Source organism: Pseudonaja textilis, chromosome 9, assembly GCF_049901715.1.
Source record: "Pseudonaja textilis isolate UNSWEBS1 chromosome 9, rPseTex1.2, whole genome shotgun sequence".
In the NCBI taxonomy this organism is placed as follows: domain Eukaryota; kingdom Metazoa; phylum Chordata; class Lepidosauria; order Squamata; family Elapidae; genus Pseudonaja; species Pseudonaja textilis.
Window position 1 is genome coordinate 3610273 of NC_141998.1, and position 26922 is coordinate 3637194.

At 43.2% G+C, this 26922-nt stretch overlaps 1 protein-coding gene across 1 annotated transcript in view; it reads left to right on the forward strand.

Moving 5' to 3' along the window:
* LOC148125013 (disintegrin and metalloproteinase domain-containing protein 32-like) overlaps nucleotides 1-20391 on the forward strand; it is a 39475-nt gene extending 19084 nt beyond the window's left edge. The window contains exons 13-21 of the mRNA XM_087938752.1: nucleotides 1662-1757; nucleotides 3388-3586; nucleotides 5623-5728; nucleotides 7198-7381; nucleotides 11315-11395; nucleotides 12109-12220; nucleotides 13892-14075; nucleotides 16530-16568; nucleotides 20183-20391. Of these exons, the coding sequence (XP_087794878.1) occupies nucleotides 1662-1757; nucleotides 3388-3586; nucleotides 5623-5728; nucleotides 7198-7381; nucleotides 11315-11395; nucleotides 12109-12220; nucleotides 13892-14075; nucleotides 16530-16568; nucleotides 20183-20189 (1008 nt within the window). The 3' untranslated portion in view covers nucleotides 20190-20391. The remainder of the gene's footprint in view (nucleotides 1-1661; nucleotides 1758-3387; nucleotides 3587-5622; nucleotides 5729-7197; nucleotides 7382-11314; nucleotides 11396-12108; nucleotides 12221-13891; nucleotides 14076-16529; nucleotides 16569-20182) is intronic.
* Nucleotides 20392-26922: the final 6531 nt, after the last annotated feature.

Consider the following 26922-nt stretch of genomic DNA (forward strand, 5'->3'; position numbering starts at 1 on the left):
ACTAAATTTCCAATTAGTTATACGAGGCCAACCGGAGCACAAATTCAACACAGAACTTTAGGTTTCAAACTGACCAGTACGAACAAAGTTGCTTCCTGCAAAGGTTCCTGTCCCTTTGCTCCTCCTTTATGTCTGATGAGAGGGCCAATCACCTCCAAACCTTACTCCCGAGTTGCCCCTTTTGTCTTAACTGGTCTTGCCTTCTGGCAGCTCTGTGCATGCGCACATTGGGAACAGGCTCCCCTTGTTCCTCTGCCTCGCTGCTGCCAGATTCTGGAGGTCCGGAGTCAGCACATAATTCCCAGATGGCCCTGGACCCACCTCTGCATCGGATGCAGGGCCATCGTCCGAGTCTTCCCCAGACTCTTGGACTGCCCCATGTTCCTCCCCACTGTCTCTGCAGGCTGCCAGCGGACCACAACAGACCTGTGGTTTAGACCATGGGACAATTTATTGTTCACCTCCAGAAAATGGGTTAATTCAGAGGCTGGACTTCTGTATTCTGAACTGGCTCCCAAACACTACAAACCCTCTGTAGTTAAATGTTCCCTTTTATTAGGAGTGCCAGCAGCCCTGGAAAAAAAGTTTCTCTTTCAACGCAAGGTAACAAGTCTTTCTGGCAGTAGTCTGCCACATCTCTTCATCTCCACCACCTGCCTTTTTTAATCCCCAGAGCTAAAGCAGGGCCTTTCTAGCAGCAGTGGCTCTTCCGTCCCAAAGACCGGCCCATAGATTTCCATTGCTCTCCTCTCCTCTGCCTTCTGTGCATTTGCACATCAGGGACTGGACCCAGCTGTTCCTCCTGTTCCTCATCAGCCACCTCCAGACCTGGGGCTGTTGATTCTCCATCTGAGGGTGACGGGTGGCCCAGGCTCTGCCTCCGTCTCTCTCTCTCTCTCTCTCTCTCTCTCTCTCTCTCTCTCTCTCTCTCTCTGCTCCATTCCCTCTTCCCCTCCTTGGAGCTCTCAGGTTGCCTTGATGCTGACCCTCACTCCCACACCACACACCACATTGACTGCTGGAGAGGCCGGCGGCCGACAGACCACAACATTCTCATGACCTTCCTCTTCAGGTTATGGGACAGGAATGGGACAACTCACCATGGCCAACTTTGCCACGGCCAACTCACTGCAGTCGATGCAGCTCACTTGCGAGACGGTTTAACAGTTCTGTTTAATTATTTAAAATAAATAAAAATTATTTCAGTTTTTGCCATTCCCATTTCATTCTGTCCCTCCTTTTTGCATCCTTTTAAAAAATGATTCTCTTCCCCCATTCCTTTGGTAGTAGTGTGTAAACTCTTGTCCCGTAGTGAGTCATCCTGCAGTGAGTTGGACATGGTAAGTTGGCCGGGGTCGAGTAAGCCACAGTCATTTGGCTGTGACAAGTTGGCCACACCGAGTTGGTCATGGTGAATTGTCACAGGCCCTTATGGGCCCGGGTGTCCCATCTCTCCATCCATGATCCAAACATTCCCCGTGCTGGGAAATTCCTTAAATGGGACAGAGTTGCTTTCCAGAGTTGTAGGTGCTCCATTGTTGGAGGTTTGCGCGGGAGGGTATCTCTACTTAGGGCAGGGGGTTGGACTAGATAACCCTTCCAGCCATGGGATTCTATGTTCTAGGATGCTCAGCTCCTCCGTGTATTCCTTTCGTTTGCAGGAATGTGAAAACCATCCTTGTTGTGAATCGGATTGCACCTTGAAAGCAGGGATGCAGTGCGCCCAAGGAGACTGCTGTTTGCTGGGAACCTGCAGGGTAAGTGCCGGTCAAGGTGGGATGGAATGGAAGCCATCTTGGATTTATTTATTTTTTTTGGCCCCTCTACAGAATATAGCATAACAGAGTTGGAAAGGATTGCTTGTTCTCACAGAAAGGAAATTTCTCCTTAGTTCTAGGTTGGATCTCTCCTTGATAGGTTTCCATCTGTTATTTCTGGTCTTGCCTTCAAGATGGTTTTGCCTCCAAAGAGGCAAAATCATCTTGAGAGGAGAATAGTTGGGATTATCTCCTCTTCCTCTTCCTCTTCCTCTTCCTCATCTTCCTCTTCCTCTTCTTCTTCTTCCTCCTCCTCCTCCTCTTCTTCTTCCTCTTCTTCTTCCTCTTCTTCCTCCCCCTCTTCTTCCTCTTCCTCTTTCTGAAGACCAAGTGGAGCAAGTGGCCAGTTTTAAGTTTCTGGGTGTTACCCTAAAAGAGGACCTGACCTGGGGTGCCCACATTGCAGCCCCGGTCAAAAGGGCCCAGCAGAGATTAGACTACCTGAGGCTTCTCAGAAAACAACAACTGAATGAAAAACTGCTGGGGACCTTCTACCGCTGCACCATAGAGAATATCTTAACTTACTGCACCTGTGGATGGTTTGCCAATTGCACAGTGGCAGATAGGACAGTGCATCAGAGGGTTAATGTCATTGCCCAGAGGATCATTGGTTGCCCTCTCCCCTCTTTGGAAGAGCTTCATAGCTCCCGCTGCCTCAAGAAAGTTCAAAACATCCTCAAAGATCCATCTCATCCTGGGAACCCTTTTTTTTTGAACTATTACCATCTGGCAAACGGTACCAGATAATAAAAACAAGGACAAATAGGCTGAAAACAGCTTCTATCCCAGGGCAGTAGCTCTTTTGAATTCTACTGTGTTGGTGCAGTGTTGGTGTGGTGTTGGGGGTTTTCGGTCCAATGTGTGGAGGGTGAAGGATGTGTGTTTGTGTTTGTTTTCATGGTCATGATATGCCCTGAAGATGGTGTTTGACTTCGTTGTACGAGGTGCAGTGACAATAAAGTAAACTAAACTCCTCTTCTTCCTCTTCCTCCTCTTCTTCTTTCTCCTCCTCCTCCTCCTCCTCCTCCTCCTCCTCCTCCTCCTCCTCCTCCTCCTCCTCCTCCTCCTCCTCTTCTTCTTCCACTTCCTCCTCCTCCTCCACCTCCTTTTCTCTCTCTCTTTTTCTCCCCATTCTCATTTCTGTGTTCGATGTGCGTAATGAAATACCTCGAGAGAGGAGCTGCGGTACTTCACTTCCCAACACTTGGGCACCACACTTCTCCTTAATATAACACAGGTAGTCCTGTTGTAAGTCAAGGCCCAGAATGAATGAGCTGGAAGGGACCTTGGAGGTCTTCTAGTCCAACCCCCTGCTCAAGCAGGACACCTTATACTTTTTCAGTTAACCCTGTACGCCCATTTCAGATAAGTGACGGTCCAGTCTCTTAAAAACCTCCAGTGATGAAGCGCCCACAATTTCTGAAGGCAAGCCGTCCCAGTGGCTAATTGTCTCCTTAAACTTCTTCTTAATCCAGTGTTTAGTTTCTCCTTAATTCTCTGAAATTAGGATGTCGACCTGTACGCAGCTGGATTCCTGGCTACAGTTACTTGTTCTTTTCTTCTCTTGCAGTTGAAGGCCAGGGGTGCTTTATGCAGAGACCTAGAGGACCCAGACTGTGATCTCAAAGAGTTTTGCAACGGGACCTCAGCCGAATGCTCGGAAAACCATTATGTGGAGGATGGACACTGGTGCGAACGCCGGACTGGGGTTTGCATGCAAGGAAGGTGCCAAAGCGCGGATCGATGGTGCCAGAAAATATTCGGAGCGCGTAATAAATGTTTCTCTCCATTTAACCTCTTTGGCTTTCTATCTCTCTTCTTTCCCACCCTGCTTTCCTAACTTGGAGTAGGGAAGGAATGGACAAGCCAGGGAGGGGAGGGGCCCTTGTAGATTACTCAATCCTAAAATAAATGGAAGAGGGCAGGAAGAAACTCAGAGTAACCCCACCTTCCTTTCGTTCGGTAATGGAGAAACACGGGCAGACGTCCTGCCTTCTCACGATAAAGGACATTCATGGACCATCTGCCCTCACTGTGTCCTAATACAGTTGACCTCAAGGGCTAACGTCAATCCTGAAAACCTCTCCCAGTAGTTCTTTGCCCCTGCCTTATCCAATCAAGCAGGGCTATTCTGATTGTCTTTCTCATGGTTCCCTCCTTCTTCACCTCTCTGAGGTCATTTGTAAAAGTCTCCCTAGCCAACTCCCAGCCCTTTGGGTTGGCTTCGTCTCCTTCCTTCTCTACCAGGGTCAGCTGCACATCCCTTGACATTCTTATTCCCCCTTACCTCCACGGCTGTTGACTCCGTGCTGCAGTTTTCAATCTGTTCCTCCTTCAGGCGTGGAAGTGGGGATTAAATTTCAAGGGGAATAAACCTGAAGTTTTTCTTTAGGGTGTGTGTGTGTGTGTGTGTGTGTGTGTGTGTGAGAGAGAGAGAGAGAGACAGAGACAGAGACAGAAACAGAGACAGAAAGAGGGAGACAGAGAGAGAGAGTAAGAGTGAGACATACACACACAGAGACAGAGACAGAAAGAGGGAGAGAGAATGAGTGAGACAGAGAGAGAGACAGAGACAGAAAGAGGGAGACAGAGACAGAGAGAGGGAGACAGAGACAGAGAGACAGAGAGAACGAGTGAGACAGAGAGAGAGACAGAGACAGAGAGAGGGAGACAGAGACAGAGAGAGAGACAGAGAGAATGAGTGAGACAGACAGAGACAGAAAGACAGAGAGAACAAGTGACACAGAGAGAGAGACAGAGACAGAAAGAGGGAGACAGAGAGAGAGACAGAGAGAATGAGTGAGACAGAGAGAGACAGAAAGAGGGAGACAGAGAGACAGAGAGAACGAGTGAGACAGAGAGAGAGAGACAGAGAGACAGACAGAGAGAACGAGTGAGACAGAGAGAGACAGAAAGAGGGAGTGAGAGACAGAAAGAATGAGTGAGACACAGAGAGAGAGACAGACAGAGAGACAGACAGAGAGAACGAGTGAGACAGAGAGAGACAGAAAGAGGGAGTGAGAGACAGAAAGAATGAGTGAGACACAGAGAGAGAGACAGACAGAGAGAGACAGAGAGAAAGAGTGAGACAGAGAGAGAGAAAGAGAGGGAATGCTCTTCCTAACAGTTGTACATGTATCTTTTTCCACAATGAAGTATGTGCATTTATTATAATGTACCCTTATATTAAAAATAAGAGGGGAAGAAGAAACTATCTCAAGCATTTACTTCTTAGTGGTGATAATAGCACCTTTTCTCCCCCCCCCCCAAAAAAAAGTATTAGGAGCAACTCCATAGAGGGTAACTATGAAGATTCTCCGTCATCCAGGTTACAGTTGTCCCAAAGGTGTTTTTTCTTTTCAAGAGGCAACTGGACTTTCTGGTTTTTCTTTGGAGACGTTTTGCTTCTCATCCAGGAGGCTTCTTCAGCTGCTTCTCGGATGAGAAGCGAAACGGTCTTCCAAGAAGAACTAGGAACATCCAAAGAGGGAGCAAAGCTCTCCCTCCGTCAACGGCAGCTTGCTGAAATCTATCGGCTTTCAGTTGTGTGTGGAAGGCAAACACGGCAGGGGCTGCCCATTACTACCTGGGGGTGGTGGGTGAGAGAGAGCGGAGGAGCCGAGTGCTACAAACAGGGTGACATTGTGCTATCACATCCACCACCATTTATTTCTTGGGGGGTGGAGGCAGTACTCTTAGCAGACACCCCCACCTCCCCCAAATAGCCAGAATAGATCTTCTTCTTTGGGTTTGGGCGGCATATTTTGTCTCTGGTGAATCGTTGGACTTGTGCTGTGTTTTTCAGAATCAAAAAGCGGATCTCTTCAATGCTACGAAGAGATTAACAGTCAGAAGGACAGGATGGGCCACTGTGGTTCTACTGCAAGAGGATACCAGGACTGTCATTGGCAGTAGGTTGCAACACACTAACAAACTCTCTCTCTATATGTTTTCTTAGGTTTTCGCGGGTACTTACATGTATGGTATTCAGCTTTGTTCGGGTATTTTCCCATGTCATTATAGTTGTGCTTTTAAAGTTGTAGCAATGTTTGGCAGAATCTCATCTGCCATCATCAGGCTTCTGTATTGTGTTCGTCAGATGAACACTATACAGAAGCCTGATGATGGCAGATGAGATTCTGCCAAACGCTGCTACAACTTTAAAAGCACAACTACAATGATGTGGGAAAATACCTGAACAAAGCTGAATAACATTATATATATATATATATTTTTTTTCTCCCATATAAATTGGAAGTATCTGGCGACGTTTGACGAAGTCTCATTCATCATCTTCAGGCTTGTGTCTTGGCTTTGTGCTTCTCAGAGGTCTGTTTCACTCTGAGAAGCACAAAGCCGAAGACACAAGCCTGAAGATGATGAATGAGACTTCATCGAAACGTCGCCTAGATACTTCCAATTTTATGCGGGAGAAAACCCGAATAACCAAAGATCCACATATACATACATACATACATACATACATACATACATACATATATATCTCAATACATTTTCTATTTTTATTTCTTTAAATACATCTTTGGGTGAACAGTGAGGTTCCAGGTCTTTAAAATGTTAAAGCAAACATGACCATACTTACATATTCCAACTATTAACTTTCTTATCTGATTTAATATAATTACCTATTACCTATTTTTTCATTCATTATTCTCGTATGTTACTTTGTATCAATCTCTATATTCTTAATATCATTTTTAAAATACATATTCTTGTATAAAACACTATATCACACTATAAAAAAGATGTTGAGACTTTGGAAATGGCGCGGAGAAGAGCAACCAAGGCAAAAATATATGATGAACGGTTGCAGGAACTGGGCCTGGCTAGTCTAGGGAAGAGAAGGACCAGGGGAGACAGGAGAGCAGCCTTCCAATACTTGAGGGGATGCCTCAGAGAGGAGGAAGGGGTCAAGCTATTATCCAAAGCACCTTTGAAGGCCAGACAAGGAACAATGGATGGAAACTGAACAAGGAGAGATTTAACCTGGAAATAAGGAGAAACTTTCTGACAGTGAGAACAATCAACCAATGGAACAAAAGTTGCCTTCAGAAGTTGTGGGAGCTTCATCATTGGAAGCTTTCAAGAAGAGACTGGACTGCCATCGGTCAGAAATGGTCTCCTGCTTGGGTGGGGGGATTAGACTAGATGACCTACAAGGTCCCTTCCAACTCTGTTAATCTGAATAAACTGAAGCAAATCTGGTTTAACCAAAAAAAAAAAGGAACAAACAATGTTCACCTATCCTGAAAACAAATGCACTGTTGGTTGGCTGAGGTTAGAATATTTGTTCTTCGGGACATCGGTAGCAGATGTGAAACTGTACTCGCCTCTCTGTTTCTTTTTATTCCACGTGCAGAGACCTGAGGTGTGGAAAACTGGTTTGCGACTATCCGAATAGAGTCCCTTTCTTTTTGGAAAATGCCGCCATCATTTACGCCAAAGTGCAGAATCGCTTATGTGTCACTTTGGATTACTTGAAGGGGCCCGGGATAAAAGATCCATTTCTGATTCACGATGGTACCGTCTGTGGAGAAAACAAGGTAAAAGTTTGAATTTGGGTTCCAAAAGCCATCTGACGTGTCCGGTACCGGATCTGGCTTAGGGGCCGTCACAATGGATCAACTACATTTCTCCGAATATGGCTCTTCTACCCCAAGCGGATCCAAAAATTCAAAATGTTGCTTGGCCTTGGTTGATCAAAGCAAATTTATTCTCTCTATCTCTGTTTCTCTCTCTCTCTCTCCTTCTCTTTCTCTCTCTCCATCTTTCTTTCTCTCTTTTCCTCTCTCCTCTCTCTCTTATTCTCTCTTTCCCTCTCTCTCTTTCTCTCTCTCACACACACACTCACACACAACTTCCCTTGCCACTAGTGCTGAACGATATTCTGCTTCTGGTTGTGTAGATTTTATTTAGCTAAATATTTCATATGGGGTCCTTGGTGCTCTCTGGTTGTTTCTGTTTGAGGGTTTTGCAGCGTGAATTCAGCTCCAGGAAAATAAACACAGATGGCTGATGCTTCATTTAACATCTTTATAAACATAGTAAGTAGATTTTACCAACCAGTTGTAGATTTCTCCAACATGGAGCAAACTCAGACAGAAACACGTTGCAAGTTCAGAGCACAGCTCCAGTCTTCAGCAAGCAAGCCAGTTAGTTTCATCTTCAACAGACGGACTCAGAGCTCAACATAGCTGCAGAGTTGCAGAGCTTAATATAGAGCCACTTCTAGTTTCAGTTTCCAAATAGTTCTCATTGGCTGACTTAGTTGCTATGCCTATTCAACAAGGCTGACCTTGTTACCAAGCTCTGTTCCAGTTCATGAATATACTCTGACAGTTTCTTGCAGATGGACAGCTGCTCTGAGTTATCTTGTGGCAAGTTGTCCCATTCTGATGGGATAAATATGTTTGGAATGAGCATGTCTGTCATTGGGGGAAAACATTAAATAAATAAATATAATAAATATAGTAGTAGTTGTAGTAGTAGTAGCAGTAGTAATAATAATAACAACAACAACAACAACAAAAAATACAAAGACCTACAAATAGAAATAGAACGACTATGGCAAAGGTAAACAAAGGCAGTAGCATTAGTAATAGGCGCCTTGGGTGCAGTCCCAAAACCACTGGAGTTCCGCTCAAACATCATCATTGGCATTGACAAATTCGGCATCAGTCAATTGCAGGAGATGTCTTTACTTGAAACAGCTTTCATCCTGCGACAATATCTGTAAAACCGTTGTGGAAAGGGAACTTCACGAGGACAGTGGTGTCACCCGAGCAGGAAAAGCCCAAAGGGAACATCAGGCCAGCCATAAAACCAACTTGCATAGGAAAAGGAATCAAATAAAAGGTATTAAAGAAACCCCTTAGACAAAAGCCTAAATAATTAAGAAAACTAGGGAAACAAGAAAAGAAAACCCTTACAAACACAAGACATGTCAAATCAGCAAAACAAACAGACAAAAGACACAAAATATATTGCAAAGGAGACAGACAGGAGATTGCCACAAAACAAATATAAGAAACCATTAAGCTAAAAAAAGATTAGGACGAAACCGATAATCCAATCAAACCACTCCGCAAAGTTTGCCTTCCGCACCCCACGGAGTTTACCCTCCGGCGGAAATGAAGACAACCCCTGACAGGATTTAAAACATTAAGAAATACAAACACAAGCACTCACACACAAAAGGGAGAAAAGAGTATAAAAATCAGGGACTTACCATATGAAGGTAGCTAGCCAGGAACGCAGCCTCCTCTCTATCTCTCGCCTTCCTGAAAAATAAAAAGATCCGGCTTTCAAGCAGTTGTCTGTATCCTTGCGTCGGAGCTCTCCCAGTGGGAAAATTCGAACCCTCGGAAGAAAGGCATTTTGACAGCCTTTCAACACCATCAAGCATCCAGATTTTCCTATCCCAGATCCTTGGTAAGGACTCGATAGGGAGCCTGAAATGCCAAAAATCCCAGTCTGAACATCTGGCTGGCTGTGTGACGATCAATAATAATAATAATAATCCGTATCAACCATCAGTACCAGCCAATTATATTTGTAGTACATTTTAAAGTGTCCAATTGACTGAGTTTTATGTGTAATGAATGAAAGTTTATTATTGTAATCTCTCTATAAAAGCGAAATGTCCCTCACACATCATCACAAAATCTCCAGAACTGTAAAGCCTACAAACTTGAAATTTGGCACGTATGTTCCTCTTGGTTTCTAGGTGCTCACTAAGAAAGGATTTTTTTCCAAATGACCATCAGAGCATTTAGAGTATTTCCTATATTATGATTATTAACATGCTCTAATGCTAAGGAGTTCTACTCCCCGTCCCCACCTGAAAAGAAATCTCTTCCAAATGCAAAACACAAGCAGAGGAGTTTCAGTTTCAGTTTCACAGCAGCAACCAGCTTTAGTCCAGAACAGTTGAGCTAAGCCACGCCCAGGCTCCTTGCTGTCTCCTTCTTGCTCACACAGCAAATACTTTTCAGTTTCCAAACAGCCCTCAACTCTCTCACACACTGACAGGACGCTAGCCAGATGAATACCAATGGATGCTGGTAGGCAGAATTCCCCCTGCCCTTATTTTCCTCCCCCAAAACTAAGCCCAACCACATCGTTTCGTAGCAAAGCACAGGTATCGAGCTAGTAATAATATAAAAGAAAAATTTAAAGAACTATCTCTGCAAACATCCACACATGCCTATCCTAGATTATTGGGAAGGACTCGATAGGCAGACAAAATGCTAAATGATCCGTTCCGAACCTCTAGCTGACTGTGTGATGGACCAAAGATAATCAATAAACCAATTACTTAATTAAAAAGAAAAACAAACAAACCCAAACCTCAAAGATCAAAGATTGGATGGCTCAATGGGTCTTTGCTGCCGTCCGTTTTCTATGATTCTAAGAGGCATTTAACACTACCGTCTCCTTCAACATAAGCTTCGGCTTCTCATTTTGTCAAATAGTTGCTTTTTATTTTTATTTTCTGTTTCCACTGCACCAATTCAGAAAGCTCAAACTGCCCAAGGAGCTGCTGATCCAGTTCTACAGAGGAATTACTGAGTCCGTCATCTGCACCTCTATAACTGTCTGGTTTGGTTCTGCAACCCAACAGGACAGACACAGACTCCAGAGGGTAATTAGGACTGCAGAAAAAACAATGACTGCCTTCCATCGAGGACTTGTATACTGCATGCATCAAAAAAGGGGCTGTGAAAATACTTACAGACCCCTCACATCCTGGACATAAACTATTTCAACTCCTACCCTCAAAACGACGCTACAGAGCACTGCACACCAGAACAACTAGACACAATAACAGTTTTTCCCCAAAAGCCATCACTCTGCTCAACAGATAATTCCCTCAACACTGTCCAACTATTTACAAAGTCTGCATTACTATTACTATTAATCTTCTCATCACTCCTTAACACCCATCCTCTCCCACTTGGGACTGTATGACTGTAACTTTGTCGCTTGTATCCTAATGATGTATATGGACTGTTTCCTGGTATGATTTGATTGCTTATTGTACCCTATGACTATCATTAAGTGTTGTATTTAATGATTCTTGACTCTTGATGAATGTATCTTTTCTTTTATGTCCACTGAGAGCATTTGCACCAAGACAAATTCCTTGTGTGTCCAATCACACTTGGCCAATAAAGTATTCTATTCTATTCTATTCTATTCTATTCTATTCTATTCTATTCTATTCTATTCTATTCTATTCTATTCTATTCTATTCTATTCTATTCTATTCTATTCTATTCTATTCTTATTGTACCCTATGACTATTATTAAGTGTTGTACTTAATTATCCTTGACTCTTGATGAATGTATCTTTTCTTTTATGTGCACCGAGAGCATTTGCACCAAAGACAAATTCCTTGTGTGTCCAACCACACTTGGCCAATAAAGAATTCCATTCTATTCAACTTTTCCCCCCACCCTTTTCCCCTTTTAAGGTTTGCATGAATCAGAAGTGTGTAGATCGAGCCGTAATTGCAACAACCTGTAATGCAGAAACAGACTGCCACGGGAAAGGAGTGAGTTAATAATAAAATCTGGAGTGTCTAAAAGGGATTGTTCACTGTTGCACATCTACATTGACCTAACCATCATTCTTTCTCCTTGGGGAATTGGAACTGGGTAGGAACTGGGCTTGGCTAGTCTAGTGAAGAGAAGGAACTGGGGAAACAGGATAGCAGTCTTCCAATATTTGAGGGGCTGCCACAAAGAGGAGGGGATCAAGCTATTTTCCAAAGCACCCGAAGGCCAGACAAGGAATAATGGATGGAAACTGATCAAGAAGAGATTCAACCTGGAAATAAGGAGGAATTTTCTGACAGTGAGAACAACCAACCAATGGAACAGAAGTTGCCTTCAGAAGTTGTGGGAGCTTCATCCCTGGAGGCTTTCAAGAAGAGACTGGACTGCCATCTGTCAGAAATGGTGTAGGATCTCCTGCTTGGGTGGGCAGTTGGACTAGATGACCTACAAGGTCCCTTCCAACTCTGTTAATCTGTTGGTTAGCAACTTAAGGGATGGTGGTACCAGTAAATTGACAGCCATTTTGTGCAGGTGCCACAACTAGCCCTGTATAGTCCTTGTAGAATCTCCGGTGCGAAAAAGCAAAGATTCCCGTGTCCCCGCCCCAGGATTGGAAGGGTGGGTGGGAAATTCTGGAGCGGAAGAGTGAGCTGGGATGACGGAAATGATGTTGTTTTTCTTCCCTTCCTCTTTCTTGGGTGCAATTCAGAAGTGCAACAACAAAGGCAATTGTCACTGCAACGCAGGCTGGGCTCCCCCTGCGTGTGAAGTAAGAGACGAAGGCGGCTTAGGTGGAAGCATCGATAGCAGTTTCCGAACCAGTAGGTTTCCTAACTTCGATGTATTTTAACAAGAAGAAGTTGTACTTCGCACTTGTGTGGCACACGTGTGTATGTGTGTGTGTCTGCATTAAAACAGGACAGGTTGTGGCTAGCTCTGCCCTGCAGTGATGGCACAGCCATGGCCAACTACCACAGGAACAAATCAATCATTCCATTTAATTACTTAAAAACTATAACAAAAAAATACTTTAATTTTTGTCATTCGCATTTCGTTTTGTCCCACCTTTGCATCCTTTGTTTAATGATTCTGTTCCACTTTTTAAAATATGTATGTATGTATGTATATGTATATGTATATGTATAACTCTTGTCCTGCAGTGAGTTGGCTACGGCAGGTTGGCCGTGGCAATGGGAAGTTGGCCGTGGTGAGTTACATGAAGTAGGGCTTCCTTTTGTTGAAATTTAGACAATATTCAGCTTCCCAACAGGATCCCAAGGAATCCTGGGAAAGAGGAGGAAAATGAGTCCGTCTGGTTTCTTTGCATGTTTCAATAATCCTTTCTTGTGCTCTTTTTAATCACTTCTATTTTAAAAGAGCTCCAAGTAGACATACTTCCCTTGTAAAAGAACTATTATACCTTCCTTCCTTCCTTCCTTCCTTCCTTCCTTCCTTCCTTCCTTCCTCTTCTCTCTTTTCTTTTTCCTTCCCTTCCTTTCCTTTCCCTTTCTCCTTCTTTCCTCCCTCCCTCCCTTTCTCTTCTCTCTCTTTTTTCCCCCTTCCATTCCCTTCCTTTCCCTTTCCTCTTTTCTCCTTCCCTCCCTCCCTCCCTCCCTTCGCATCCTTCCTGACCTTCTTTCCTTTCTCATCAAAACCAACCTTCCTTCCTCTTCTCTTTTCTTTTCTTTTTCCTTCCCTTTCTTCCCCTTCCCTCTTTTCTCCTCCCTCCCTCCCTTTCTCTTCTCTCTCTTTTCCCCTTCCTTTCCCTTCCCTCTTTCTCCTTCCTTCTTTCTTTCCTCCCTCCCTCCTCTCTTCCTTCCTTCCTTCCTTCCTTCCTTCCTTCCTTCCTTCCTTCCTTCCTTCCTTCCTTCCTTCCTTCCTTCCTTCCTTCCTTTCATAAAAACCAACCTCCCTTCCTTCCTCTTCTCTCTTTTCTTTTTTCTTCCATTTCCTTCCTTTCCCTTCCCTCTTTTCTCCTCCCTCCTTCCCTTTTTCTTCTCTTTTCCCCCTCCCATCCCCTTCCTTCCCCTTCCCTCTTTCCTTCTTCCTTCCTTCTTCCCTCCCTCCCTCCCTCCCTCTCTTCCCATCCTTCCCGACCTTTTTTCCTTTCTCACCTTCCTTCCTTCCTTCCTTCCTTCCTTCCTTCCTTCCTTCCTTCCTTCCTTCCTTCCTTCCTTCCTTCCTTTCTCCCCTCCCTCCCATTTTGCATGCTGCAAATAGAACTATGGATGGTATAATTTTATTATGACACTTGAAGTTCCACTTTTGGTTTGAGTGTTATAGCGAGCCTGCATTTTGCCTGGTTCGAAGTTGCACCGTATTTTCTATTGAAAGATCTACAGAAAGGTTGCTAGTTACCTTCTGGATTCAGTTTAAACAGTGGATCATTTTAGGTGCCTGTTAAGACTTGTTTATCTGAAGGAATGAGGAATTTTAGAGATGTTATGTATTTTCGTGAGAAGAATTTTACATGGCGGTTCTTTCTTTCCTAGTTTTAATCCAGAGCGATAATCAGCCCAAAGCGTTTTCCACCAGAAACTGGCTTCTTGTGGGTTTCTTTGTCTTTCTGCCCGTTGTGATTGGTGCCATCATCTTGGCCATCAAACTGAGACAAGCTCTACTACACCCCAGTGTGGTGGAGGAAAAAGACGAGGAGGAAGAATGCGACACAGAAGGGTAAAGCAACGGGGCTAGAATTTTCAGGGCAGCCTTCTCAGAATAACAGAATTACACAGTTGGAATGGACCTTGTGTAGGTCTTCTGATCCAACCCCCTGCTCAACAGTCTCTTCCTTTGGGGCAGGGGAGATGAAATGGGAGGAATATTTCGCTCTGCAAACCTGGATGACTGTTATGGGGGACACTTGTAGATTGCTTCATGTAGCGTTCCCAACTGTGGTCATCTATCTATCTATCTATCTATCTATCTATCTATCTATCTATCTATCTATCTATCTATCTATCTATCTATCCATCATCTATCTATCTTATCTATCTATTTATCATCTATATCTATCTATCTATCTATCTATCTATCTATCTATCTATCTATCTATCTATGTTTCTATCTTATATCTATCTATCTATCTATCTATCTTTCTATCTATCTATCTATCTATCTATCTATCTATCTATCTATCTATCTATCTATCTATCTATCTATCATCTATCATCTATCTATCTATCTAATTATCCATGATATATCTATATCTATCTATCTATCTATCTATCTATCTATCTATCTATCTATCTATCTATTTCTATCTATCTATCTATCTATCTATCTATCTATCTATCTATCTATCTTTCTATCTATCTTCTATCTATCTATCTATCTTTCTATCTTCTATTTATCTATCTATCTATCTATCTTTCTATCTATCTTCTATCTATCTATCTATCTATCTATCTATCTATCTTTTATCTATCTTCTATCTATCTATCTATCTATCTATCTATCTTATATTTATCTATCTATCTATCTATCTATCTATCTTTCTTTCTATCTATCTTCTATCTATCTATCTATCTATCTATCTATCTATCTATCTTTCTGTCTTCTATTTATCTTCTATCTATCTATCTATCTATCTATCTATCTATCCATCTATCTTTCTATCTTCTATCTATCTATCTATCTATCTATCTATCTTTCTATCTATCTATCTATCTATCTATCTATCTATCTATCTATCTATCTTATATCTATCTATCTATTTATCTATCTATCTATCTTTCTATCTTCTATTTGTCTATCTATCTATCTTCTATCTTTCTATCTATCTCTCTCTCTATCTATCTATCTATCTATCTTATATTTATCTATCTATCTATCTATCTATCTTTCTATCTATCTTCTATCTATCTATCTATCTATCTATCTATCTATCTATCTTTCTGTCTTCTATTTATCTATCTATCTATCTATCTATCTATCTATCTATCTATCTATCTATCTTTCTATCTTCTATCTATCTATCTATCTATCTATCTATCTATCTATCTTTCTATCTATCTTCTATCTATCTATCTATCTATCTATCTATCTATCTATCTTATATCTATCTATCTATTTATCTATCTATCTATCTTTCTATCTTCTATTTGTCTATCTATCTATCTTCTATCTTTCTATCTATCTCTCTATCTATCTTTCTATCTATCTATCTATCACCTATCTATCTATCATCTATCTATCTATCCTTTAAGCTGCCAATCTTGCCCAGAGGTGGCTATAGGCATTTAACAATCAATAAAGACAACAATAAGAAACATTAAAGCAATGAATAGTAACACTAAAATTGGTTTGAAATTGACAAGAGGGGGAGGAAGGGTTTAAGAAACACAGGGGGAAGAAGTGGGAATCCTATCACTTAAACATGAGCCACCAGTTGTGCAGCCGCCACCAAAACAGCTAATTACAATCCTGGGTTGTATAAACAGAGGCACGGAATCAAGATCGGGTGAAGTATTATTGCCGCTTTAAACCCTAGTAACGCCGCACTTGGAATACTTGCAACCAGTTTTAGTCACCATACCACAAAAAAGATGTTGAGACTTTGGGAAAAGTGCAGAAAAGATGATTAAAGGCCTGGAGACTAAAACATATGAAGAATGGCTGCAGGATTTGGGTCTGGCTAGTCTAAAGAAGAATTAGGAGTGACATGATAGCAATATTCCAGTATTTGAGAGGTTGCCATAAAGAGGAGGAGGTCAATTTATTCTCCAAAGCACCAGAGGGCAGGATAAGAAACAATGGTTGGAAACTAATCAAAGAGAGAAGCAACCTGGAATTAAGGAGAAACTTCCTAAACAGTGAGGACAATGAACCAGTGGAACGGCTTGCCACCAGAAATCATGGGGACTCCATCACTGGAGGTTTTTAAGGAGAGATTAGACAGTTACTTGTTTGAAATGTTAAAGGTTCTCATCCTTGAGCAGAGGGCTGGACTAGAAGACCTCCAAGGTCCCTTCCAGCTCTATTCTTATAATTCTAATTCTAATTCTAATTCTAATTCTAATAATTCTAATTCTAATTCAATTCTACACTACACTACACTACACTATTAAGTTTTACGTGTTTCCCAAAGGATTATTTTAAAAATGCGTATCTTTTTTTCTCCTTTTTCAGATCGAAATTACCGGAAGCCCACCACTCAGCGAGTGCAAGGTAGATTTTTTGATGCTTCATTCTGCACCTGTCCCAAGTCGACCCTTGACCCTTAACTGTTCCCTTCTCCTGGCAATTCTGTGCATGTGCACACTGGGAACAGGCTCCAGCTGTTCTTCTTCCCCACTGACGTCTGACTCTTAAGGCAGCTGATAACTGTCAGGCGGCCCTGGCCCCATCTCTGCCTCCGACGCAGAGTCTTCCCCAGACCCCAGGACCGGGCCATGTTCCTCCCCAACCTCATCATTGTCAAGAGTCTGCTGCCAGCACCACTGGCCACTGGCGAGCCACAACACTGCCCAGGAGAAGGAAACAGTTAAGGAACAAGGGTGACTCGGGAGTAAAGGCACAGGTGGACGGTGAATGGCCCCTCCCATAGGGAATAAAGAAGAGTGAAAGGGGAGTGGTGTTTTCAGGAGACAATTAATTAGTCGTTTCTACCTTGCACCATTCCCCGGGGTCGCGTGATCAGAAATCAGACACTTGGCAAACCGACTCACATTTATGACGGTTGCAGGATCCTGGGGGGGGAGGGGAGTGACCCTCTGATGAGCAAAGTCAACGGGGCAAGCCCGATTCATTTTACAACTATGTCACTAACTTAACAGCTGCAGCGATTCACTTACCAACTGCGGCAAGAAAAGGTCGTAAACGGGAGCCACGTTTCACTGAACAAAGGCTTCACTTAATGGCAGAAATTTTGGGCGGGCAGCAGGTGCGGACGGCTGAGGTCTCGGAGAGCGAGGACTCGGATGAGGGGCCTGCGTGTGATGCAGGGATGGGGCCAGGACCATCGGGGAGTGGAGTGCTGCCTTTGGAGATTGTGGAGGATGGCAGCAGTGAGGTAGAGGTCCCTGAGGAGCCTGTGCCCAGTGCATGTGTGTGCAGGGCTGCTCAAAGGAAAGAGCAGCTGCAGCAGCACGGGTGACTCGGGAGTAAGGCTGCAAGGTGATGGCCCCTCCCTTAAGAAATTAAAGCCAGTTGAGAACCTGGCGTTCTATGCAGGAAGCAAAGAAATTTTTGCACTCAAGTCTTGTGGATGTTTGGACTATCTTAGTTTGTGTTTAGAGACTCTTTGATTAGGAACTTTTTTTAGGAACTTTATCTGTTGTTCTTGGCAGCCTTGCAAAAACTTGGCCAGGGTCTTTCTTGTCAGAGCTAATTAGTTGGAAGCAACCTTTTATCTGTGAAGAAACAGGATTCACTAACGAAGCAATAAAAGGTTGTGCTGTCTTGTTTGGTGTTTACTCTCTTGGAACCAGGTTTGGGTCAGAACAGCTAACACCAAACCGGTAGGAAAAAGTTTTGAAACCCACCACTGGTTGTAGGTAGAGGGGTGCCTGCAAAGTCAAAGGACTGACTTGTGCAAAGGTGCTTCAGAAAGTATTTTAAACATCAGCCACTCAGTTAAAGTGAATACCACGCCTGTAAGTTTCCCTCTGGACCGGTTGGTGTACCAGTAGCGGAACTTTTTAGAAGCACGCTGTCAGAACCGGTAGGGGAAAAAAAATTGGAAATCCACCCCTGGAAATGTAGCACATGCACCCTCACCCACTGCTATGCTGGTCGTGTTCTCTTGGTTTACCACGGCGTGCCAATGCAATCTCGGGGATTAGTTTATGGCTCCCTGTATTATGTAACCCAGTTCAGGGGTTAATTCCATAATCAACTGTGCGAATGTAACCATTGACTGATTAACTGAGTGGCTGAGGTTTAAAATACTTTCTGAAGCACCTTTGTGGTGGGTTTCAGAACTTTTTCTTCCTGCAAACAGGGCTACGAAAGCGTACAATTTTCTCGGAGCCTTCTGAAAATCCCCAGGTTCCTTCTCCATTTTTTCTTTCACCGTCCTTTTGTCTGGGGACAATTGTGAAAGATGGCAGTTAGTAAGTTTTTGCATAGAGAAGGGTCTTAAAATAAAATTTTCCCCCCTCTCTCCCTGTGGTGGAATTCTAAGCTGTAATCTTTACAGCAACACGTCCCTCAAGGGATTACGCAGGCAGGATGCTGTTCTTGATCAGCTAAATCTGCTTTAAATTTCATCAGCTCTCTCTTGACTGATCAGCTGTGAAAAGATCCAGGTATTACCCCATCCCTAATTTTGCTGACAGCCTTCAGGGATCTAGGGTGGGAGAGAGGCCTCACAGCTTACATTTTTGATAGAATAGAAGAGAATAGAGTAGAATTCTTTATTGGCCAAGTGTGGTTGGACACACAAGGAATTTGTCTTTGGTGCAAATGCTCTCAGTGCACATAAAAGAAAAGATCCATTCGTCAAGAGTCAAGAATCATCAGGGATAACACTTAATAGAAAATAGAATAGAATAGAATAGAATAGAATAGAATAGAATAGAATTCTTTATTGGCCAAGTGTGATTGGACACACAAGGAATTTGTCTTTAGTGCAAATGCTCTCAATGTACATAAAAGAAAAGATCCATTCGTCAAGAGTCAAGAATCATCAGGGATAACACTTAATAGAAAATAGAATAGAATAGAATTTGAATAGAATAGAATAGAATTTGAATAGAATAGAATAGAATAGAATAGAATAGAATAGAATAGAATAGAATAGAATAGGATAGGATAGGATAGGATAGGATAGAGTAGAATTCTTTATTGGCCAAGTGTGATTGGACACACAAGGAATTTGTCTTTGGTGCAAATGCTCTCAGTGTACATAAAAGAAAAGATACATTCGTCAAGAGTCAGGAATCATCAGGTACAGCCCTTAATAATAGTCATAGAGTACAATAAGCAATCAAATCATACTAGGAAACAGTCAATATAAATTGTAAGGATACAAGCGACAAAGTTACAGTCACAAGTGGGAGGGGATGGGTGATACGGAGTGATGAGAAGATTAACAGTAATAGTAATGCAGACTTTGTAAATAGTTGAACAGTGTTGAGGGAATTATTAGTTTAGCAGAGTGATGGCATTCGGGGAAAAATTGTTCATGTGTCTAGTTGTTCTGGTGTGCAGGGCTCTATAGTGTCATTTTGAGTTGAAACAGTTTATGTCCAGGATATGAGGGGTCTGTAAATATTTTCACAGCCCTCTTTTTGACTCATTCAGGATACAGGTCCTCGATGGAAGGCAGGTTGGTAGCCATTGTTATTTCTGCAGTCCTAATTATCCTCTGAAGTCTGTGTCTGTCCTGTTGGGTTGCAGAACCAAACCAGACAATTACAGAGGTGCAGATGACAGACTCAGTAATTCCTCTGTAGAACTGGATCAGCAACTCCTTGGGCAGTTTCTGAGTTGAGCTTCTGAGCTTTCTGAGTTGGTGCAAAAAGAACATTCTTGGCTGTGCTTTTTTGATGACGTTTTTGATGTTGGGTGTCCATTTTAGGTCATGTGATATAGTAGAACCTAGAAACTTGAAGATCTCCACTGTTGATACTGTGTTGTCTAGTATTGTAAGAGGTGGCAATATGGTAGTATTTCGAATAATTTCCATGTGAGACCCAACTAGCGAATTTGAAATGTTTGAAATAGCACAGGAACGGTGCAGTATGTTGGAAAGAAGGACAAGGAACCAATTTGCATGAATGTTCCACCTGAGGACTATTTCCATTAACCCTCTCCTCTGTTTTTGCTCTTCCTTACAGTGTATAGAAGTTTCCAGAAGGTGCCCCAATTTCCAAAGGGCTGCAAAAGATCTCCTTCTCGGGAAAAACAAAGCCATTTCCTTCCCCCACTTCTGTCTGAGCCTTTCGCTCCATCTCTTTCTTTATACTGTAATATAATTATTCAAACAGTTCAGTATCTACAATAAAATGCTTTTATGCCACAGTACCATGACCTAAAATGTCGCCTGTGCGGGCGGAATTATATAGGCCAGAGGAAAGAATGTGGTAAGTTAAGAGTAGAGTGAATCTGGGCCCCCCAAAATGGTGTTTCTTACAGTTTGAAAATAATTTTAAAATGGATTTTATTTAGCCCACCAGCGTGGACCTGAGTCCCAGCTTAGTTTCAAATCTCAACACCTTTGCCAGCTCCTTGAGTTGTATTTAAGATCGGAGAACAACTAAAGAAATTACTAGTGAAATATCACAACTTGGAGGAAGGAATGAGAAAGGTTACAGAGTATTCTTGATTTATGGCCGTTTGTTTAGTGACCGTTTGAAATGACCAAGGCCCTGATAAAAGCGACTTATGACATTCTTCACACTTACAACCATTGCAGTATCCCCATGGTCATGTGATCAGAATTTGGACATTTGGCAACTGGCTAGTATTTATGACGGTTGCAATGTTCCGGGCAGTTAAGAGATTCAACTGGTGTAACGGTTGTGGTTCTCTGGCAGCCTGTGCAGATGCCAGAGATATCAGACAGTGAGGACATCAGGGGAGCCTGTTCCCAGTGTGTGTGTGTGTGTGTGTGTGTGCAGAGCTGCTAAAAGGCAAGAGCAGCTGAGGCAGAAGGAGCGACTTGGAAGTAAGGCTGGGAGGCGATTACCCCTCCCATAAGGGATAAAAGCCAGCCCTCAATGACGAAGCCTTTGCAGGAAGCAAAGCAGTCCAATATATTCTGAGTCCTTCTTGAAGCTCTGCATGTTCTGGTCGGTTTTTTTCTGGTACTGTTCTAATGAATTTGGGATACTTTTGTTTTGGCAGCATACCACAGCACTAACAGGCATGTGCTTATCTGTTTAAGTTAGTTTTGGCTGTGAATGAAAATAATTCCCAGCATTGCATTAAAGTAGGTTTTGTTTTTCAAACAAATTTGTGTTTAATTATGTTTGACGAAGCCTGGGCCAGAACAGTTACAACCGGCTTTGCGCGCGTGCTCACCAATTTAACACACCCATTTTCAGCTACAATATTTACCTTCTACTGTATCCCCAGTGAGTAAAACAGCTGAGGCGTGGCAAAACTGCTCTGCCATGTGAATCAGCTGTGCTAAAAAAAAAAACAGGAAATAAAGTGCAGGAAAGAGCAAAGGCGACTGGCCCAAATCCTCATCGAACTGGTCCAAACCGGTAGTATCCCACTTCTGGTCCCAGGTTCATTTGATTACCGTTAGTGACTTTCCCGATAGGTCACAAGTCAACAGGGAAGCCAGATTTATTTAACCACCACGTGATTAACCTAACAACTGTTGTGATTCATTTAACATCGGTGGGAAGACATTTTACAATGGGGCAAAACTCACTTAACAAAATTGTCTTGCTTAACCACAGAAATATCAGGCTTGATTGTGGTCCTATAAATCTAAGATTACCCGCATAAAGGATGGACTTTTAGGACAGTGCACCTCCCAGATGCCCTGACTAGCTAGGTCAGATGGGGAAAACAACCAGATTTGCTCATTTTAATTTATTGCACAGCTAAGTTAACAGAATCTTGCAAAACTGAAAGTACAATTCTCTGCTCTTCTTCAATCTGGCCCTTCCTATTATCCAGCTGAGGGCTATGTTGTCTCTTATCTGATTGTTCCCTTGGCAACATCCCCCCGCCCTATCCTTCCAATGTTTTCCCCCCACGTACTATTACACTCCTCTTCCCAAAGACAAATATTGTACAAGAGATACGGTGTTCCCAAAATAGATATGCAAACACAATGGAAATCGCAGGCACGTGAGCTGTAGGCATTCTCACAGAAAGATACAGGAAAATAAAAAACCACCCTAGAAATCCAACTTCAGGTCCTTCAGGGTTTATAAGTTAACTAGGAAAAGGTTCCATAAATGCAAGCATCAGCAAGGAGGTCTTGTTTGGTTACGTTCATCAACAGTGGTGGGTTTGAAGAAATTCTTCCTACTGGTTTGGAGAGATCGTGTCTCATGCGCACACATGCTACATGCACACACACACACACACACACCAATCGCGCGCTTCACGCACATGGCTCAAACACCTCCCTTTGTATCAACGCTGGTGCACTTGGGCAGGCGCACCTAACGTGCGCTGTGTGTGTGCGCGTTGCAGAGCTCACCTACCGCCCACTGTATCCAACCTTGGTGAGCTGTGCTGCTTTTTTTAGCTCAGCTGAGGTGCGGCAACGTGCTCTGCTGCGTGAATCAGCTGAGGGAATGAATTGGCATCCTTCAGTCTCTCGAGACGATGGCATCGTGCTATGAAACGTGTGTGTTTGGCCTCAGGAGGGGCGTTTGTGGCCAGGATACGTGGTCAGGGTAGCGTGACCAGGTCAATGTCGGTTGTGTCGGGGGCACCTTGGTAGCCTGGGTGGGGCTGAAGGGATTCACTGTCTCCAGTGGGGGAAGGCAAGACCAGGGAGAGTGCCAAGCTCTTGTTCTCCAGAGGAACTGCACCGTGCCTCTTAGGCCACACGGCTGAAAACAGAGCCTCCATTTTTGTTGGCGGTGGCCCAGTGAGCCGGTCCTTCACTATTTCCAGGGCAGCCCTGCAGGCCAGATCTAAGAACCAGGTGAGTCAGATCCAGCCTGCAAGCCTTGAGTTTGACAGCCCTGTTTACATTCTGTTCCTCACTAGTTAAGCAGTCGTCTTTAATTCTGAATTGACATTTCAATATTTACATCAGCCTATGCCAAATGTTCTTTCATCAGCTCCTTTGGCAAAATGTAAACAACCACCGTAGATTAAGTGTCCAACAAGCCACAAAGATTTCCTGGGGGGAGCGACCGAATTCCAAAGTCTCAAGGAGGGATCATTTCCCACCAACTCTTCATATCCGACCTTTCTCCTGGAAGCATCCAGGGGCTGAACTTTGGATATCTGCAAGCAAATTCCAGGCTCTGCTGTTGAGGTTTGGCTCACGTTGGCCTGCCAACAACCTCCTTGTTATCTAGGGGCCGTATAGCACAAGAAGAACATGAGTGTTGGAGAAAGAGTGCTTTTGTAACTCACACTAACAAATGTTTAATCCAGCATTCTCCACGGGCAAACAGAGATGAGATGATGATTACCCAGGTAAATATAAAGGTTCTCCTTGCACATACATGCTAGTCATTTCTGGCTCTTGGGGGTGTGTGCTCATCTCCATTACAAAGCCAAAGAGCCAGTGCTGTCCAAAGACGTCTCCGTGGTCATGTGGCCGGCAGGAGTAAATGCCTTTGAAGAGGCACGGAACGCTGTTACCTTCCCATCAAAGGGTCCCCATTTTTCTACTTGCACTTTTCTACATGCTTTTGAACTACTTAGGTTGGCAGAAGCTGGGACAAGTTACAGGAGCTCACTCCATTACGCGGCACTAGGGATTCGAACTGCCGAACGGCCGACCTTTCTGATTGACAAGCTCAGCCCCTGAGCCCCTGTGTCCCCTACCTAGAGTAGACATCAAAGGACAAGAATGTGTCCTGTTTCATAACCGAATTAGAAGTTCAGCTGAACTTCTCCAGGATTCCTGACACCCTACAAACAAGGAACTGCCAAACAAGCAAACATTAAACTGCCAAACAAGCAAACATTAAACGGAATCTTCAAGACCAATCCCATCAACACTGACAGGGCTAGAAAACAAACTGAGAGCAAATCCCACTTCCTACTAGTACTGATGATGTTGCCTAGTTTGGTAATGAGATTTCTGCAAGAAAACAACCAAGCTCAGAGAGCACCAAGGACCCCTCATTTCATCCCTGAGCGACAAATATTCTGAAGGAGGAACAAATATATGCCCATTCTCCTTCAGCTTAGTGTGTGTTTGTGTGTTTGTGTGTGTCTGTGTCTCTCTCTGTGTGTGTATTGCCTTTTCAAATACTGAGTTAAAGCCCTCTAGGAGAACACTGAGTGCAGCACCATACAGGAAAGTGTCTAGCATTTTTAGTTTACCAGTTCTCATCCAATTTTTTAAAGGATAATGTACTTTGAAATGCTGTTTTGAATTAGAGTTATAGAGAGGGTGGATTATCAGAATAGAATAGCAGGATAATAGAGTTGGAAGGGACCTTGGAGGTCTTCTAGTCCAACCCCCTGCTCAGGCAGGAGACCCTATATCATTTCAGACAAATCATTATCCCATCTCTTCCTAAAAACTTCCAGTGTTGGAGCATTCACAACTTCTAGAGGCAAGTTGTTCCACTGATTAATTGTTCTATCAGGAAATTTCTCCATAGTTCTAAGTTGCTTCTCTCCTTGATCAGTTTCCATCCGTTGCTTCTTGTCCTGCCCTCGGGGGCTTTGGAGAATAGCTTGACTCCCTCTTCTTTGGGGCGGCCCCTGAGATATTGGAACACTGCTATCATATCACCTCTAGCCCTTATTTTCATTAAATTAGACATACCAATTTCCTGCAACCGTTTTTCATATATTTTAGCCTCTAATCATCTTTGTTGCTCTTCTCTGCACCCTTAAAGTCTCAACATTTTTCACTTAGTGTGCTAAGTGTGCAACCTTTACCATAGTGTGCTGCTCAATTGCTTCCCAGCCACGTTTTCTCCAACTTATATTTGTCTTGTATTTTTCTGGAAGGGCAGAGGCATGCACTGTGAATGCAAGGCTGAATGTGTTCACCTGGGACCTTCACCAGGGACCATCGTGGACAGTTTCTTATCTATGTTCCCTCAGAAGCTTTGATCAGCATCCCTTTGATCCATGTCACTTATAAAAACACTGACATCAGAAAGACTGCTCAACAAACTAAGGGCTCTCAACTTTGCCTGTAGACCTTAATGGTAGATAAATCCCTTGATTCATCGGCTTGGTGTCTTTGAAAGACAAGGATGATTATTTACCTATCTCCAGGTTTCTTTAGTCTCCTAGTCTGATAGCCAAGAATCCTTCAAGATTGCAAACAATAGTTCAGAACGAAGAAGCTCTATAAACATCTAGACGGGTGCCATGATCCTGACTATCTAAACCAGAGGTGGTATTCAGCAGGTTCTGACCAGTTCTGGAGAACCAGTAGTGGAAATTTTGAGTAGTTCGGAGAACTGGCAAATATCACCTGTGACTGGAGATTTTACAGTATCCTTCCACTGCCACGCCCACCAAGCCACACCCACAGAACCGGTAGTAAAAAAATTTGAATCCCGCCACTGATCTAAATTCAGTGCAAACTGGTAGAATCCCACCCCTGCAATAAGTTATGGGTCAGTTTTAAAAACAGTGTTAATCTCATGTATTAGTACCCAGTGACTGAAGAAGCTGCTAATCCTTGTTTTAATTCTTTAACTTTTGGTGAGAGTTTGGTGAGATGTAACAGCATCTCTAGACGTTCCTCACAAAGATGATTCGGGGACTGGAGGATAAACTATATGATGAAAAAGGTAACTAGGTATGTGAAGTTTAACAACAACAACAAAAAAAAAAAAAAACAGTACTAGAGGTGACATGATAGCAGGCTTCCAATATTTGAGGGGCTGTCATAGAGAAGACTGGGTTGACCTAGTCTCCAGAGCACCTGAGGTCAGGACAAGAAACAGTGGGTTGAAGGTCATTCAAGAGAGAAGCCACCTAGAATCAAGGAGAAATCTTCTGACAGTGAGAACCATTTATCAGTGGAATGGCTTGCCATCACTGGAGGTTTTAAAGAAGACACTGGATAGCCATTTGTCCAAAATGGTATAGGTTCTCCTACTCAAGCAGTGGGGTGGACTTGAAGACTTTTAGAATAGAATAGAAATAATAACATAGCATAGCATAGCATAGCATAGCATAGCATAGCATAGCATAGCATAGCATAGCATAGCATAGCATAGAATAATAGAGTTGGAAGAGAGATTGTAGGTCCTACTCCCTGCCCAAGCAGGAGATCCTACACCATTTCTGACAGATAGCAATCCAGTCTCTTCTTGAAAGCTTCCAGGGATGAAGCTCCCACAACTTCCGACGGCAACTTCTGTTCCATGGATTGATTGTTCTCACTGTCAGAAAATTCCTCCTTATCTCCAGGTTGAATCTCTCCCCTTGTTCAGTTTCCATCCATTGTTCCTTGTCTGGCCTTGGAATGCTTTGGAAAACAGGTTGGCCCCTTCCTCCTCTCTGTGGCAACCCCTCAAATACTGGAATCCTGCTCTCATGTCTCCCCTGGTCCTTCTCTTCACTAGACTAGCCAGGCCCAGTTCCTGGAACTGTTCTTCAGATGTTTTAGCCTCCAGTCCCCTAATCATCTTGGTTGCTCTTCTCTGCACCATTTCCAAAGTCTCAACATCTTTTTTTATAGTGTGGTGACCAAAACTGCATCCAGGACTCTAGGTGTGGTCTTACTAAGGCTTTATAGAGTGGTATTAGTACCTCGCCTTCCAACGCTGTTATTTGGAATTCCGTATTCCTTTTGTTTTTTATATCGAACAAGTTGGCGGTTTTTGTGCCTTTCATGATTCACTTGGGAGATTCTCCCATCCCTTCTGAATTCTCTTCTGTTTCTGAATTTGTCCTACTGAGGGTGTTATCAGCACGCCTCCCTGATGTTTATCCAGCTCCCCTG